The following is a 16,243-nucleotide window of genomic DNA, read 5'->3' as shown; positions in this document are numbered from 1 at the left end:
GGATTTCTTTATGGATCAGGGGCTGCTTTTTAGCACCGGCGGCCATATTCCCTGGGGGTTACACCAGATGGGGGAGGCTGGTGCTTCCCTGTTCGCTCCTCCCCCATCCCTGGGGCCTGCTTTCCCTATGCAGCCAGTTAGTTCCAGGATGGTCCCCTCCCTTCTCTCCTCCCCCTACAGAACGCTGAACGACCATTTTAGCCATTGCCTGCGTTGGAGAGAGAAGCACAGGGGTCCTGTCTCCTCTGTTAGCCTGCACCCAGCACCTATACTACATTTCTTGCTCCTGCGCTATATTTCTTGCTCCTTCCTGCTATGTTGACTATTTGTTGAGCTATAGCCCACATTCTGCATTGAGTGGTCTGAATGTTTGGTTGCGAGTTTGTTTTTCCTTATCTGTGCCACTGTGGCTGGTCACTGAGGGAACATCACTTGCAGGGGTGAGTACAGCTTACTTATATACACCTGTAATATGTAGGTATTTTTCTACATATACATTAACACTATAAAGACCCATTCTTGCTTACACCTTACTGACAGTTTGGTGTGTAGTGATTTCTGCGACTTGTAGCATGTCCAGAAATAAATCTACTAAGGAGACTGGCGCTACAGCAATGCCCACTCCTCTGGATCCGGAGCATGATGGCCTGTGTGTCAATTGCTTTGGGGCCCTTCAGAAGGTGACTTCGCCTATGGCTTCTAGTCAAGAACCAGCTAGGGCGTTTTGTTTGACACAGGTAATGTTACAATTTCAGTGCCAATGCCACCTGTTCCTCTCGCTGTGCCATATCTTCCCATGGCGCAGCCACCCTGGATGCTATCTTTTCGCCCAATCTTTTCAGGGACTAGCTCAGGTGTCCACGTCCTTTCAGCAGATGATTGATAGGGATAGGGCTCCTAGGTGTAGGCCTGCTCCACGTGAGATTTCCACTTCATTATCTGGCGGGGGTTTGGACTCAGAAGTTTCCTCAGATGGTGAGGCTAGCTCCTCCATGGTTTCAGACGTGGAGATGTCTTCTGTCCCAGAGGAAACTATGTCCCCTGTAGACGTAGAAGCTCTTATTAGAGCAGTTAAAGCTATTCTGCTAGTGGAGGATTCGGAGAAGCCTCCTAGATCTAAGGCACCTGTCTTTAAAAGGCAGAAAAAGTCTGTGGCAAAATTTCTGTCTTCTGCACAGCTAAAAGATCCCCTGGAGGAAGCATGGACACACCCTAGTAGACGCTTTCAAGTCTCTAAGCGTATTGATACCTTTTACCTTCTCCCAGCTGCGGATAGGGCTAAGTGTGAGTCTTCTCTCACGGTGGATGCACACATTACTCGGCTTATTGGGTCATCCCTCTTACCTATCCCAAATACGGCATCTCTCAAAGATCCTACAGATAGGAAGTTGGAAAATTTCTTAAACTATTTATGTGAATGCAGGGGCCCTGGCTCATCTGGCCCTGACATCTGCTTGGGTAGCTAAAGCTGGGGGACACTGGGCAAACTCTTTGGAGGAAGATCTTACCTCGGGCACACATAGGAATTACTTAGTTACTATGGTTGCATACATTAGGGAAGCTGCTTCTGATCTCTCTGAAGCAGCTATAGATTCTGGGATTTTAACCTCTAAGGTTTCTGCTTCTGCAGTTGCGGCCAGAAGAGCTCTTTGGCTGCGCACATGGAAAGCGGACACAATTTAATAAGGCTCTGTAAGCACTTCCCTTTTTGAGGAAAATTAGCTACTTGGTCCTGAATTGAACAAGATTGTGACTACGTTGGCAGCCTTCAGATCAGGTTTTTTTGCCGTCTGTCACCACTACGGAACTCAGGTCTTTAGCATTTTGTTCCTTTCACCCGCAGGATAAGGCCAGAGATCAGTTGTTTCCAAGAACACAGGGTTCTGCTCTCAAAAGCTCTAAGCCTAGCGGTAAACAGGTCTGGTCCATCAGACGTCCAGCTGCCAAGCCAGCAGACAGGCCTGCCGCATGATGGGGTGGGCTTCCTCCCGAGGGACCTCGGTGTGGGAGGACGGCTTCTTTGCTTTTCCGCAGTGTGGATGCAGACCACAATGTACGTTTTGAGTCAGGAGCATTGTGTCTCAAGGCTACACCCTCACTTTTCGACAGCGTCCACCTTCCAGGTTTTTATCCACCGGTCTTCCTACAGAAAAAGCATAAGCTTTTGAGGCCGTCAATTCGTTCTCTCATGGTTCAGAAGCCAGACGGCTTCTTTCGACCCATTCACAATTTGAAACTCCTAAAAAAGTTTCTCCGAATTCTGTATGAAGCTGATCTTGGAAGCTGATTGTAGCAAGATACCGTCCTGTTGATGTCCGGTAGGCCCCAGCGATGGACTAATACCTGGAAGACATCTGGATGTAATGCCCACTCACCTGCATGGATGTCTTGATGACTTAGGAAGTCCACTTCCCAATTTTCAACGCCCAGGAGGAAAACTGCGGACAGTGCTGGAAGATGATGCTCCGCTCCCGTGAAGAATTCTGCCGACTTCTTGCAAGGTTCCTTGACTGCAAGTGCCGCCCTGGTGATTTATGTAGGCCACCGCGGTTGGTTGTCCAACTGTACCTTCACCGGATGTCCATGAAGGAAGTGCTGTGCCTGAAACATAGCCCTTTACATGGCTGGCTCTCCTGATGCATCCAACGGCCCTGAAAGGTTAGTTGACAGGTTACAGCCCCCCATTCTCAAAGGCTGGCATCGGTGGTAAGTAGAACCCAGTCCTGGATCCAAAATGGGTGACATTTGTTGAGATGAGACCACTGGAGCCAACATAGTAGGGAGAGAACTACCTCATGGAGAAGAATTAGAGTCTGAACCTTCAGGTTCTAGTATGACTTGATCCAATGCTTCAGAATGATTCTCTGAAGAGGCCGGGAGTGAAACTGACCGTACTCTACTATGTCGAATGTTAAAACTAACGACCCGAGAATTTGCATGCACAAGTAAATGGACACTCGCCGCTGACTCAGAAAGGTACGAATTCTGGCTTGTAATGACAAGATCTTGCCCGGAGGGAGGAAGACTCTCTGAGCTCTGGAATCTAGCAAGGCTCCCAGGTGGAGCATCTCCTGGGTTGGAGACAGCGTGGACCTCTCCCAATTGTTTATCCACCCGTGTGATTGAAGAAGCTCTACTTTCAGATGCATGTGATCCCTGAGAACTGCTGGTGATTTTGCTAAGAGAAGCAAGTCGTCCAGATATAGTAAAATTCTGATGCCCATGTGGCGCAGATGTACTGTCATGACCTTCGTGAACACACGAGGGGCCATGGACAGACCAAAGGACAACGTCTGAAATTGGTAATGGTTGGTTTGGATAGCAAACCTGAGAAAATGTTGGTAATTGGCTCATATAGGCATATGCAAATAACCATCCTGTATATCTAATGACACCATAAAGTCCCAAGGTTCCAATGTTAGGATTATGGACCAAAGGGACTCCATATGGAATTTGGAAATCTGAAGAAATTTGTTTAGGTGATTCAAATTGAGAATGGGTCGAAAGGAGCCATACTGCTTCTGAACCAGAAAAAGATTGGCGTAAAAGCCTAACCCTTTCTGGGACGGGGGAACATAAATAAAGACCCCTGAGGCCATGAGAGAGCGAATAGATGCCTCGAGAGCGTCTGCCTTTTCTGGCTGTGTAGGAAGACTGGTGGAAAAGCACCTGGAAGGTGGACGCTATCAAAGTGAGGGCGTAGCCCTGAGACACAATTCCACTGATCCAAGCGTCCGTTGTAGTCTGCATCCATACTGCTGAAAAGCGAAGAAGCCAGCCTCCCACTCGGAGAGGAGGCCCGCCCCATCATGCAGCATGCCTGTCTGCTGGCTTCGCTGTTGGACCAGGGTTACTTGTCTCTGAGCTTGGAGCATTTGGAAGCAGACTCTGTTCTTGGAAATGGCTAACCTCTGGCCTTACCCTGGGAGCGTAAGGAATGAGATGCTGAAGGTCTAGGTCTCGTAGTGGTGACAGATGGTAAGAGAGACAATTTTGGAGGCTGCCAATGTCATTTGAAAACCACACAGAGCCGTCACCAGAAAATGGAAGGGCTTCCAGAGCCGCTTAGATTCTGGTTCCACTTTCCAGGTGCACAGCCAGAGAGCTCTTCTGGCAGCAACTGCAGAAGCAGAAACCTTTAGAGGTTAAAATCCCAGAATCTATAGCTGCTTCAGAGTGATAAGCTGCTTCCCTAACGTGTGCAACCATAGTAACTAAGGCCCTGATTCAGAGCCGGACGCTCTGACCAGAGCGCTCGCTCTGAATCAGGGCCCTCCTCCATTAAAATGGAGCGTCCTCCTGGACGCTCGTATAGCTGTGGGTCACCACCCACAGCATATACGAGCGTGCAAAAAGATGGTCGTGATGGTCTTGACCATCGCGACCATCGGACTTGCGAGGGAAACCCTGCGGTCGGGTTTCCCAGCCGCAAGGCCAGGAGTGATTTTGGCTCTATCAGAGCCAAAATCACTCCCACTGACATCACTAGTGATGTCAGTGGGGCAGGCTTCAGACGGTAGGCGTTCCCTTGGGAACGCCTCCGTCTGGCAGGCACGCCCCCGGCACGCCCACCAAAGGGGGCGTGCTGTCAATCAACATCGACAGCACGCCCCCTTTGGTGCGAGACCCCGAGCGATGGAAAGCCCGTCGCTCGCCGGGTCTCGCGCATGCGCACGACGGAGCTCCCTCCGTCGTGTGCATGGCAGTGGGGAACATCGACTCACTTGTGAGCGGACTGCGCTCGAGGGGGTCTGAATGACCCCCTAAGTCACTTCTGTGTGTGCCCGAGGTAAGACCTTCCTCCAAAGAGTCTGCCCAGTGGCCCACAGCTTTAGCTTCCCAAGCCGATGCAAGGGCTGGACAAGCCAAAGCCCTGCATTCCCATAAATGGTCCTTGGGAAACTGGAGAATTTCTTATCTGTAGGATCTTTGAGAGATGCCGTATTTGGGATAGGTAGGAGGGATGACCTGATAAGTCGAGTAATGTGGCATCCACCAGGGGGGAAGACACACTTGGCCCTATCCGCAGCTGAGCGAGGGTAAAAGGTAGCAATACGCTTAGAAACTTGAAATCGTTTACTAGGGTCCACTCCTCCGCCAGGAGATCTTCTAGCTGTGTAGAAGACGGAAATTTCGCCTTTTTCTGCCTTTTAAAAACAGGTGCCTTGGATCTATGTGGCTGCTCCGATTCCTTCACTAGTACAATAGATTTAACTGCTCTAATAAGAGCTTCTACGTCTACAGGAGAAATCGGGCCCTTTTCAGACCCGGAAGCTAAGAAGCGTTCACTCATAGCTGCCGATAGTTCGCATTGTGCATACGCATCGCATTGCGTGTGCGCAAACCACTGCAAAAGATCTGGAAGCGTTCACCTGTCGAGCATGGACAGCCCAGCAGAATGAGTGACAGGAGAAGCCGTTTGTGGATGGTAACAGAGGCTGGCCATTAGAAACTGGGGAGTGTAGATGTAAACGCAGGCGTGCAATAAAGCAGTTTCAGAGGAGTGCATAATTAACCGGCAGCATCATAGTACACGTCACACCTCGTTGTATTTCACACTGAAGTGATCTCAGTGCTTAAGGTAGGATATAGTCAACCTCTAGCGCTGCGTTCGCTTCTGATGGAGTGGACGTGCGCTAGTGGGCGTCTTGAGACAGGTTGGTGGTCGTCTGCATACACAAAGCGATCGCATGCCAAGACATAGTGGGCGTGCTTATGCCTTGCAGTGCGTTCGCCTGCCATGCCGTCACGAATTTGCATACACTGGGACGAGCGTTCGCATCTAGCTCCTAGTCTCCTCTAGGACAGAAGACGTCTCCACGTCTGAAGCAATGGAGGCGCTAGCCTAAACATCTGAGGAAACCTCTGAATCCGACCCCCACCAGATAACGGAGTGGAACTTGCGCGTGGACCAGGCCTATGCCTAGGAGACCTATCCCTATCAAGCATCTACTGAAAGGACATGAACACCTGAGCTAAGCCCTTGACAGACTGGGCAAAAGTTTGCATCCAGGGTGACTATGCCATGGGAAGCTGTGGCACAGAGGCAGGTGGCATCGGCACGGACATACGGTCTACAAATTGTGACATTTGCTATGTCAGACTAGACATCCAAGCTGGTTCTTGACTAGAAACCTTAGGCAAAGTTAGCTGTTGTAGGTCCCAAAAGCAATTAACACACAGGCCATCATGCTCCAGATCCTGAAAAGAAATGACAGTAAGACACTGTTTACACGTGCACATTGCTGTAGCGCCAGTCTCCTTAGTAGTGTTATTTCTGGACATGCTGTAAGTCGCAGAAATCTCTACACATCAAACTAGTCAGTAAGGTGTAGGCAAACAAGGGGCTTTTGTAGTGCTGGTATATACTGGTATTATAAGGGCACAGTCATACCCTTATAGTAAGGCTGAACTGCAACAAACTGAATTCTCTCATAGAGAATTCCTGGGGGGGGAGGGGGGGGCATGGTGTTTAAAGGGCTACACCTCAAAAGCTAGTGGAGGTTCCGAGCTCAAATTTGGCATGGGGGGGTTGAACTGTCGCTCGGTGCTGCATGCCGAATTTCAGGGTAAAAAAATAAAAAATTTAGGGGAACAATCTAAAGTTCCAACTGGTATTTCCGACACTCAATTAGGACCACTTTTCTGCTGTTCTCTATGGGGGATTTTTGGGAAGGCATAAGTCAGGGTACAGAGCGAATTAAACTTGGGGTTTGTATTATTAGGTAGCTATTGTTCCAGGGTAAGTGCTTTTGAGGTTCAGGTAAATTACAAAGTTACAGTTTTAAACTATTACCTCACAAATGCACCATTATACAGTTCGGGAGCTTCAACTTGTTGCGCATCCTCAGTAGGTGCCTCCAGCAGAGAGGTGTACTCTCTGTGGCTTCACCTGGGTGCACCAAGATGGCTGTCCTTTGCGGGGGTTATCGACAACGGGAACCAGCAATGGTAGCGGCGACGGGGAGTTAGCCAAATGTGGTCCTGGCAGCGGTGCGGGAGTCAGCGGAGGAATCTGGTGGAGATGCGAGCAATGGCAACGGGCCTCTATCCGAGAAGATCCAGCCATTCTGCATAGTTCCGCAACGGAGCACATTTAAAAAATGGCGCCTCTGCGCCATTTTTGGATTTCAAAGATGGCCACCGTGAGCCAATCACTGCTCGCGACATCATCGTCCCACCCCCTCGGCTGGCTTATATAAGTCTGTGCGAGGAGGCAAGCAAATATAAATAAATAACACCGGCGCTTACAGGGTGGTCTCTCTAAGCAGCTGCTAAAAAAGGGATAGTCAGTCCCTTAGATGAACCAGAAATTTAAATATAAAAAGTAGCGCTAAATCTTTGAATCATTTATTTGGGTAATACCAAAAGCACATAAATCACATAAAATAACACTAAATAACATTCAACCTATAATTGTTACTTGCAAGTATGAAAATTATATATAAAGAAAATTGACAATAAAAATAATAATAAAGATAGTATAAAAAGGCACTATTTAAGATAAAAAATAGACATGCATGTCGAAAAATTAATGTAGACTTGATGTCCTCAATATACACCTATATCAGGCAATGCAAAATAGACCGCACCAATTGTTTAGCACTGGAATGAGTTCCGTAATTGGGACTGGGTGAAACAGTCAGCCGAAAAAGGAAATCCACTAAAAGACTGAGCACATAATTGTCCTCACCGCATGGACCCTCCTGCACGGACAAATATTACCTCTGTGAGTCTCTGAGGCGTGGTCCAATATTCGTAGTGGCGGTGGGCTGAGAAGAAAAATGCTCAAAGTCACAGGTCAGTGTCCATGGTTCCTGATAGCAGGCTGAAGATCATCAATTTCTCAAATAAGGACTATGGCCCTCATTCAGAGCCGTACGCTCTGAGCAGAGCGCACGTTCTGAATGAGGGCCTCCCTCCATGAAAATGGAGCGTCCTCCTGGACGCTCGTATAGCTGTGGGTCACCACCCACAGCCTATACGAGCGTGCATTTTGATGGCCGCGATGGTCGTGACCATCGCGACCATCGAAACTGCGAGCCGGAGCCTGCGGTTGAGGTTTTCAACCGCAAGCTCCGGAGTGATTTTGGCTCTATCAGAGCCAAAATCACTCCCACTGACATCACTAGTGATGTCAGTGGGCCAGCTTCTGACTGGAGGCGTTCCCGTGGGAACGCCCCCGTCAGGGAGGCACGCCCACCAAAGGGGGTGTGCTGTCAATCAACATCGACAGCACGCCCCCTTTGATCAGACACAACGAGCGAAGGACTTTCCTTCGCTCGTCGCGTCTGGCGCATGCGCACGACGGAGCTCCCTCCGTCGTGCGCATGCTCAGTGCATAACATCGACCCACTTGCGAGCGGACAGCATCAGGCCCCATGTCCCAACAATAATGGGTTTCCAGATGAAGTGCAAATGCTGGTGCAGATGATGCCTGAGTCCTGGTGTTACACCAACGCGTTTCACTGCCTCTGGCAGCTTTTTCAAGGTGTCTGGGGTCTCTCAAATGTGCCTCTTAAATAGTGCCTCTCATTAAAATTAATTCATTTCCGCTGAGTGTAATTGCATCACTCATGCCCTTAAAATCTACAAAGCATTGACATATTTTATCCTTAATACAAAATTACGTTTTATATAAAACACACATGGAGGCAAACCGATCTCTTATATAATATAATAAGGATATTTAACCCACTTACTTATATTCTAATTATATGGACATATCTTCTGTCCTATAGAGGATTATATGCTTATCTCCCATTGGTGTGTATAAACCACATGTTCTTTGGCAGGGAGAAATAGCCTTAGGGAGGGGCGTGGCATTAAGTATCCCTGCGTCCCAAAACTCGTTTTGATCCTCTGACAAATAACAGAGGACAGAGCTAAATGATGTAGATCATAAGTGCGAGGAGGCAGCATGGCAGTTCGACGGCCGAGAGGGAGCAGTGAAAATGCTGAAAAAAAGAAGACCCCGGAAGTCCTAGTGGGTCGACAGCCACGCCAAAAAAAGCTTAAAGGCTTCCGCCCACTAGGTGAAAAGGACACCTGAAGCCCCGGTAGGTGGCAGCTGCACACAAGAGCTAATTGACTGCCACACCCCAGGCGAAGACGCCGAAACCCTGGCGGGTTGGCGCCCACCAGGCGAAGATGCCAAAGCCCTGGCGTGGCTGCGACCATGCAAAAGAACTTAAAGGCCGCCATCCCCCAGGTGAAGACTCAGTAAAATAAAATATATTACAATAATAAAGTGTATTGTGTTTATTTTAATATTTTCTTTACAGGTGCCAGTGGGCTCTAATGCCCTGCATGCTTGTACTTGTGGTTTTATACATATTTAAAATTTTCAACATAGATGCATAGATAGATCTCTCTTTTCTCAGATGCATGCCCAGCACTGGTGAGCTCGCAACTGCCCCGCATGGCTGCAACCCGCCCCTGCAGCCGTCTCTCACTCACTCTGCACCCCCAAACCACTTCCTGTGTGCCGGCCCCTCTACCTGCGCTAGTATACCATTTTGTTGCCCTTCTCCCCTGCAGGTGGCCCGGTTTGCTCCTCCAAACCCTGATAGTTGATTTTAAAAAAGCAATGAAATTCCATAGATAAAAAAACTTTTCACATGTCCCATTAAGGCTTCTTAGACATGATCTGAATTTTCACAAAACCTACTGAATTTCTGCCACTTAAAATAGCAATGAAATCCCGATCATTAAGGCTGACTCCTTAATGGACGTGTTCCTTGCACAATACAGATATGGTATGCCATCACACCCTGTGATTAACTACAGATTCAGCACTCTCACAGAATGAGATTGCTGTCATTCACAAAATGGTGGAGCTGCTAATTCACAGAATTGTGTGCCCATTGGAATACACACATGCAGTCTATGCAACTGAGGTCTAAGCAGAAGATAGAGCTGCGTAGATGGGATAAGAGTGATGTGGATGGGGGAGGAGAGAGATCGGGGTAGATGGGGCAGACAGAAAGGCATGGAGAGGGAAGATTAAGCCGTAGAGATGGGGGGAACCAAAGAGATTCAGATGGGTGGAAAAAAATGATGCGGATGGGGGGAGGGAACAAAGTGATGCAAATGGGTGGAAAACAATTGTGCGGATGGGGGTGGAGACAACCGTGTGGATGGGGGGGGAAACAGAGTGGTACGGTTTGGGTGGACAGAGCGATGTGTATGGAGTGGTACAGAGTGGCAAAGACCTGGGAAGACAACAGCGCAGATGGGTAAAGACAGATTGGTGCAGATGAGAGAATATGGACTAGCACAGATGGGAGAACACACAATAGTAGGGATTGGGGTAAACAAATCGATGCGGATGGGGGGGAGACAGTGGCACGGTTGGAGGGGACAGAGTGGTGCAGAAGGATGAAGAAAGGGTGGCAAGGATGAGGGGAAGATGAGAGTGCTGTGGCTCGGGGGGAAGGCAGTGGTGCAGATGTTAGGAAACAGATTGGCATGGATGCAGGAAGACAGGGCGGTGCGGATGGGGAAAGACAGATTGGTGCGGATGAGGGAATATAGACTAGCACATTTGGGAGACCACACAGCAGTAGGGATTGGGGTAGATAGGGCAGCATGAAGGTGTATACGGGAAGAAAGTCTACATGCATATAGACAGAGTATAATAGTTTTAGCAGTTAGGGAGCTGAAGGTGTATTTTAAATGAGATGTATGGAGTGAGAAGGATGTTGCAACCTAGTGGGATTGTTGTGAGAATGGGAATATTGTGGGCACTGACTGGGATGTGTGCCACATAACTACTCAGACATTAGTTGCATAGACTGCATGTATGTATTCCAATGAGCACACAATTCTGTGAATTAGCAGCTCCACCATTTTGTGAGTGACAGCAGTCTCATGCTGTGAGAGTTCTGAATCTGTATAAGTATATACTTGTATAATATATAAATATACTTCTTGTACAAGATAGATATATATATTATGCGTAAGCTGTACTCGCCCCTGCAAGGGATGTTCCATCAGTGACCAGCCACAGCGGCACAGATAGAAGGAAAAATACTTGCATACTCAAACAACTCAATGCAGAATGTGGGCAATAGCTCAACAAACCAGCCAAATGGAGCAGGAAGGAGCAAGGAATGTAGTGTAGCTGCTGGGAGCAGGCTAACAGAGGAGACAGGAGCCCTATTTGTCTCACCAACACTGAGGCAAGCTATAGCTAAAATGGCGTTCTTGAGGGGGAGTAGAGAATGGAGGATCTGCCTGGGGCTTACTGGCCACATAGGGAAAGTGTGCCCCAGGGCTGGGGGAGGAAGGAACAGGTAAGCGCCAGCCTTTCCCTTCTGGAATAACCCACAGGGAACATGGCCGTCTCTGCTATAAAGCAGCCCCTGCTTCATTATTAAATCCCTGGTGGTCTAGTGGTGAGCGCGGTTAGACCGGGAGCCCCTCACTGCCAGCACCGCAAGCAGGGAGCCGTCTTACCTGACATCCCCCAATGAGCGCCGGCTGCGGCCCGCGGCTCCTGATATCTGGTAGTCCGCGACCGAAGTCACTGACCCAGTTGCTAGTGCTGCGGCCACTGGCGGTGGAGCGGCAGTGGGGCTATCCTGTAGGACGCCGTACACTGCCCTATCGAAGTAGAAAAAAACATTATTACAAAATAAAATTAATAAAATATGGGGGGACCACTAATATATCCCCCACCCTTAAAAAGGTGCCCAGCTCCTGCCTTGGCACCAAACTTAAAACTGAGGTCCAGTGACTGATGGTGTGGTATAGAGGAGAAGGGATTCTGGGCTTGTGGGTAATTTCATTAATGGATTGGTTCCCAGACTCTCCTCTCCAGGCTACACCCATTGTCATCCCTGAGCGCCCTAGTGAAGGAAGAAGAAAAACAGACCATCAACAGCAGTGTTTGTTCTCTGTTCTGAAAACAAAAAAGTTTGTTCAAAACAGGAAAAACTAAAGCTGCATGCATTGCAAGGTGAGCTGTGAATGTAAGTAAAGTAAAGTTGAGTATAGACTGTACCCACTATACAATATATTGTACGATATATTGTTCCGACGCGGATTGGAACGATCGTACACATCGTATAATGTAATACGTAATAATGCGAACAACGTTGTGCAGTTACTTGCAGCATGTGATGATACATTGCTCCTTCATACACCAGCTTGTGCACAATTTGGTTGATTAATCCATGCCTCAAATAATTACCCAATAAATAATTTGCGGTTAAACCCTCCAGCATATCTACTTCTGCAAACACCTTCTCTTGTCCCCAGTTGAAGTGTACTTGGGCCATGAGTATAAATGAATCAATTAAGTGTGCTCCCTATTCTGGCCTTATGACCACCACCCACTTGTGGATTTCTGCAGGTACCCTTTGTAGCATTTGTTCTTTGATTTGTTTTGGAAGCTTTCCATGTCTTGAACACCCCTTGACCTCTTCCCAATTGGTGCAGACTAATTGCAGTTGAGTTGAGAACTCCATATGAGTCTGATTTGGCCCTTTTCTGTGTATGTCCAGTATATGTCTGTTGTGATTGCGAATTGATTCAGGAGCGCTTGTCATACATCCCTATACTGATTGTAAGCTAGAGGACTTGGGGTATAGTATGTTTCCTGCACTTCCCCTGCCAGGCTCGGTTCTAGATACATAGACCAGTCTGCCTCCTTGATCCTATGTACCTTCATCATTGTTTCATGCAATTGCGTATCTTTGTCCATGGCTCTCATTAAATGGGGTAGGTTTCTCCATTCTACAGATGGGCCCAGCTAGTTTGTTGCTCATAGCGCGCCATATAGGCCTGTAAATCGCGGAATTAGAGTAGTGCAGTGTGGCGCAGTGAGGCTTAACAACATCCACGGCATGCAATACACAGCTTCACCACTAGGTGCCAAGTGCTTCACTGATTAAAACTACATTAAGGCACTACATAATACAGTACAATAGAACAGTAAGCTGTGACAGGCGAACCAATCACATACTGTAGAGTAGTTATTGCAGAGAAACCACTGTAGTAGTTTCGCTACCCAGACGTCACTGACTGCATTTTATTCTGCACACTTGCGGCACTGCACATTTGGCGCTGTCCCAGCTGCGGCACTCATACACTGTAATGTACTGATTTCATGACTTACTGTAGATACTGTAGTGATTTCATTTCTTAGAAACTACAGTACAGTAGAAGTGGGCTCTGTTTGAAAGATGGGTCTCTGGATTACAAACTGACTGTGCGGTTTAAGCCGCACACTTGCGTCACTTTCGGCGCTGTCCCAGCCTTAGATACAGTACTGTAGTGATTTCATGACTTAAAAACCAGTAGTGGGACCTGAGTGAAAGAGGGATTCTTTTGGATTACAAACTGACTGTGCATTTTAAGCCACACATTGTGGCGCTGCCGGCTTCCGGGGGCTACACATGGGATCTCAAGAAAGTGGTGTGTGGCGCTCTATACGCCATGTAACACCCTGCTACTGTAGTCGCGCTATGCTGTTGCGTATGGAGTCTCGTAGTACTGTGCATGCCCAGTGGAGAATGGAATAGCATTTTGTGCAATTCTGTTGGTCATAGAATGCAGATACAGTCGAATAGGCAAAGATGTTTATTGCTGACAGCCTTGAAAAAGACTCTTTCCTTTAGCTTCAAGGGGGTACAGCATACATAGATGATACAGCAGTCTTGATCTTCCAAAGATACACAAAGATGTACACATACAAAGGCCATGTATATAATAAAACATAATACAGCATGGTGAAATCCTCCCACAGTTGGTCTTTTAAACCAACCAGACCATCTATCCCAAGTGTAATTACAACTCACATCCCACAGGAACTGGTAATTTACTTTCATCCTTAGATATTTTGACACTGTAATAAATGTTTCAATGTAGAATAGCCAGCAATAGTATTCGCTTTCGTCTTCCTGCAATGTGCAGGGAATCGTGAAAAACAACATTTTTTTACCCAAAAGTGCGGACACATAAGAGACAATCTCAGGTCCATATCAAAGGAAGATTTGGCCACTTGACTCTCTTCACACCATCACACAGAGAACTACTATCCATGTCTCACCTGGAGTTCACAGGTCTTTCTATTCATCAGACCTCCTGCTAGGAAATGACAATTAGCATCTAATTTTCTGCAGTCACAGAAGATGGTCATGTCTTATACAGGCATAGCCAAGAAGTGCATTTAAACACGCATTAAATACAAAAACATTTTATACACTATTAAATATATACTCTGCTTTATATACCAATGCATTGCTATCAGATGCAGTGCTCTACCGCAAAATGTGTATATTAATACAGTTTTTTTTTTATAAACCATGTGCAGTGTTTGTGCTTTTAAACTGTGTCCATGCTGGGGCTTTAACTCTTTCAGTGCTGGTGATATTGAGCGCTGCTCACCCAGGCCTACAGCACTCTGCAGTACAGCAAGTGCCTCTCCTAGCCCTGCCATCTCAAATTGCTGGGGCTCTCCCAATTACCTGGCCACAATACGTTAAAAATACATTTAACACCCGGCTCCCAGCTATACATTTACAATGGGTGCTTAGCACCTGTATATTGCAAATATGGTGCCGCAGAACGGGAGTTAACCCTTTTAGTGCCACAGTGGATATTTCACCTACGTGTGGCCGGTTTCCAGCCACATATGTGAAGGCTGCTTGTGTGGTCTACTTGTGTAAAAAAAAAAAAAGGGGTTAAATGTTTTTAAAAAATTACGTAGGGTCCCCCTCCCAAAAGACATAACCTGCTCCGGACTGCTCAGCCAGAAACCAGTACCTGGCTGTCCACCTATATTTAAAACCAGCACCGGACCCAAACCGACCGGGGTGTAATGCCACAGCCAGGAGACCCTATCACCGGAGCTCCATGGCCAAAGCATTCGCACCCCAAGCCGGGGATCTCAGGGGAGGTGGGGACACTCCCAAGAAGGGTTCCCCTTTGCCAAAACCCCAAGCTTAGGCTGAAGCCCAGGGCTTTTCACCGCACCCCTGGAGCGGTGGTTACAGGGGTAATAATGTGGAAAATAGTTCAAAATGATTGTTTTTTACGGTGGAACTACAGGTGCAAGCATGCCTGCCCTTTGGCACTAGTGGAACTACAAGTGCCAGCAGGCAGCCGGAACCCGTATCTCCACTGTAAATTAAGTAGTTAAAAAAACACACTACACACACACACACCGTCTAAAGTAGAACTTTATTACACACCTACCTATCTCACTCAAACATACTTCGTTTTCGGTGTGGTTTAGCCGCTACTCTTGCTGGTTCATTCTTCTTAAGGTTCTTGTCAGGTGATGTGCACTTTCAAACTGCCTCCATCACTAATGTCCCTTACTCTGTCTGTGACATTTGGTCCCAACGCTGCTATCCATTTTGAAAAAGCGATTATGGAGTTAATGCTCTGGGTTGGTCTTTGATAGGACGGTATCCTTTTGTACAGTGCTGAGTACCCTGCTCTTGTCACAGACTGCTATTTTCCATAGCTTATTTTTTTTTTGTATTATAGGCAGTGGTTTTAAGTACTAATAATTGTAAATCTGGACAGCAGCTATCTGCCCCATTCAATGCTTTTACCTTTATAAATGTATGGTTATTAGCACTCTGCTCTCCCCCAGCCATTGTCAACACCAGATATGGAACAACAAATGTCTGTGGTGCGATGAGCTTTTGAAGTGTCAGCACCTACTTATGTTTAGTATTGTGATCAATTCTCTATGATTGCATCTGTCTGTCTGTTCGCTCAGAGAAGAACCAGAGCACTGACGTTATTGTTTTTATAACCTAAGCTGTTGCCTCTGAACTCTCTTGTTGCAGTAGTAATGAAGTAGCGGTAGGAATACACTTTGCTCCCTAATTTATTTATTTTTTATATATATTTATTATATTTTACTCTTTCCATTCTTGTATTCAGAATTTCCTACAGGAGCTGGTTGAAAACCTTTTTACAGAAGGCAATGAGCTGTACCTTGAAAGCAAAGTGAAACTGGCATTGGGGCAATACACGGAAGGACTTACAGTGTCTGAGTATGCAGCATCTGAAGAACTGGTCCTTTCCCTAGAGCTGGTGTGGCGGCTGTTTGTAAACCGATCCTGCTGCTATTATTCTATGGTGAGTGTCTGCACAAGCTGCAAAGTAATTTACTAATTTTGTTATTCTACTTGTCTAGTCTGCTCTTCTGTTGCTTATAAATACAGATGTGGAAAAATTTGTTGTTACCCTTACAGCTCATCAAAACAATGCTTCATTC

General features: G+C 47.1%; 1 protein-coding gene across 5 annotated transcripts in view; it reads left to right on the top strand.

Moving 5' to 3' along the window:
- The window catches only part of ZC3H7B (zinc finger CCCH-type containing 7B), a 158,927-nt gene that overhangs the window by 23,614 nt on the left and 119,070 nt on the right, over window positions 1-16,243 (top strand). For all 5 annotated transcript variants that reach the window (XM_088472740.1, XM_088472743.1, XM_088472741.1 and 2 more), the window contains one exon: window positions 15,907-16,104. In XM_088472740.1, the coding sequence (XP_088328866.1) occupies window positions 15,907-16,104 (198 nt within the window). The remainder of the gene's footprint in view (window positions 1-15,906; window positions 16,105-16,243) is intronic.

The sequence above is a fragment of the Taudactylus pleione genome, unplaced genomic scaffold (assembly GCF_031769625.1).
Source record: "Taudactylus pleione unplaced genomic scaffold, aTauple2 ptg000128l, whole genome shotgun sequence".
NCBI lineage: Eukaryota > Metazoa > Chordata > Amphibia > Anura > Myobatrachidae > Taudactylus > Taudactylus pleione.
This window is presented reverse-complemented; position numbering and strand designations above follow the sequence as displayed.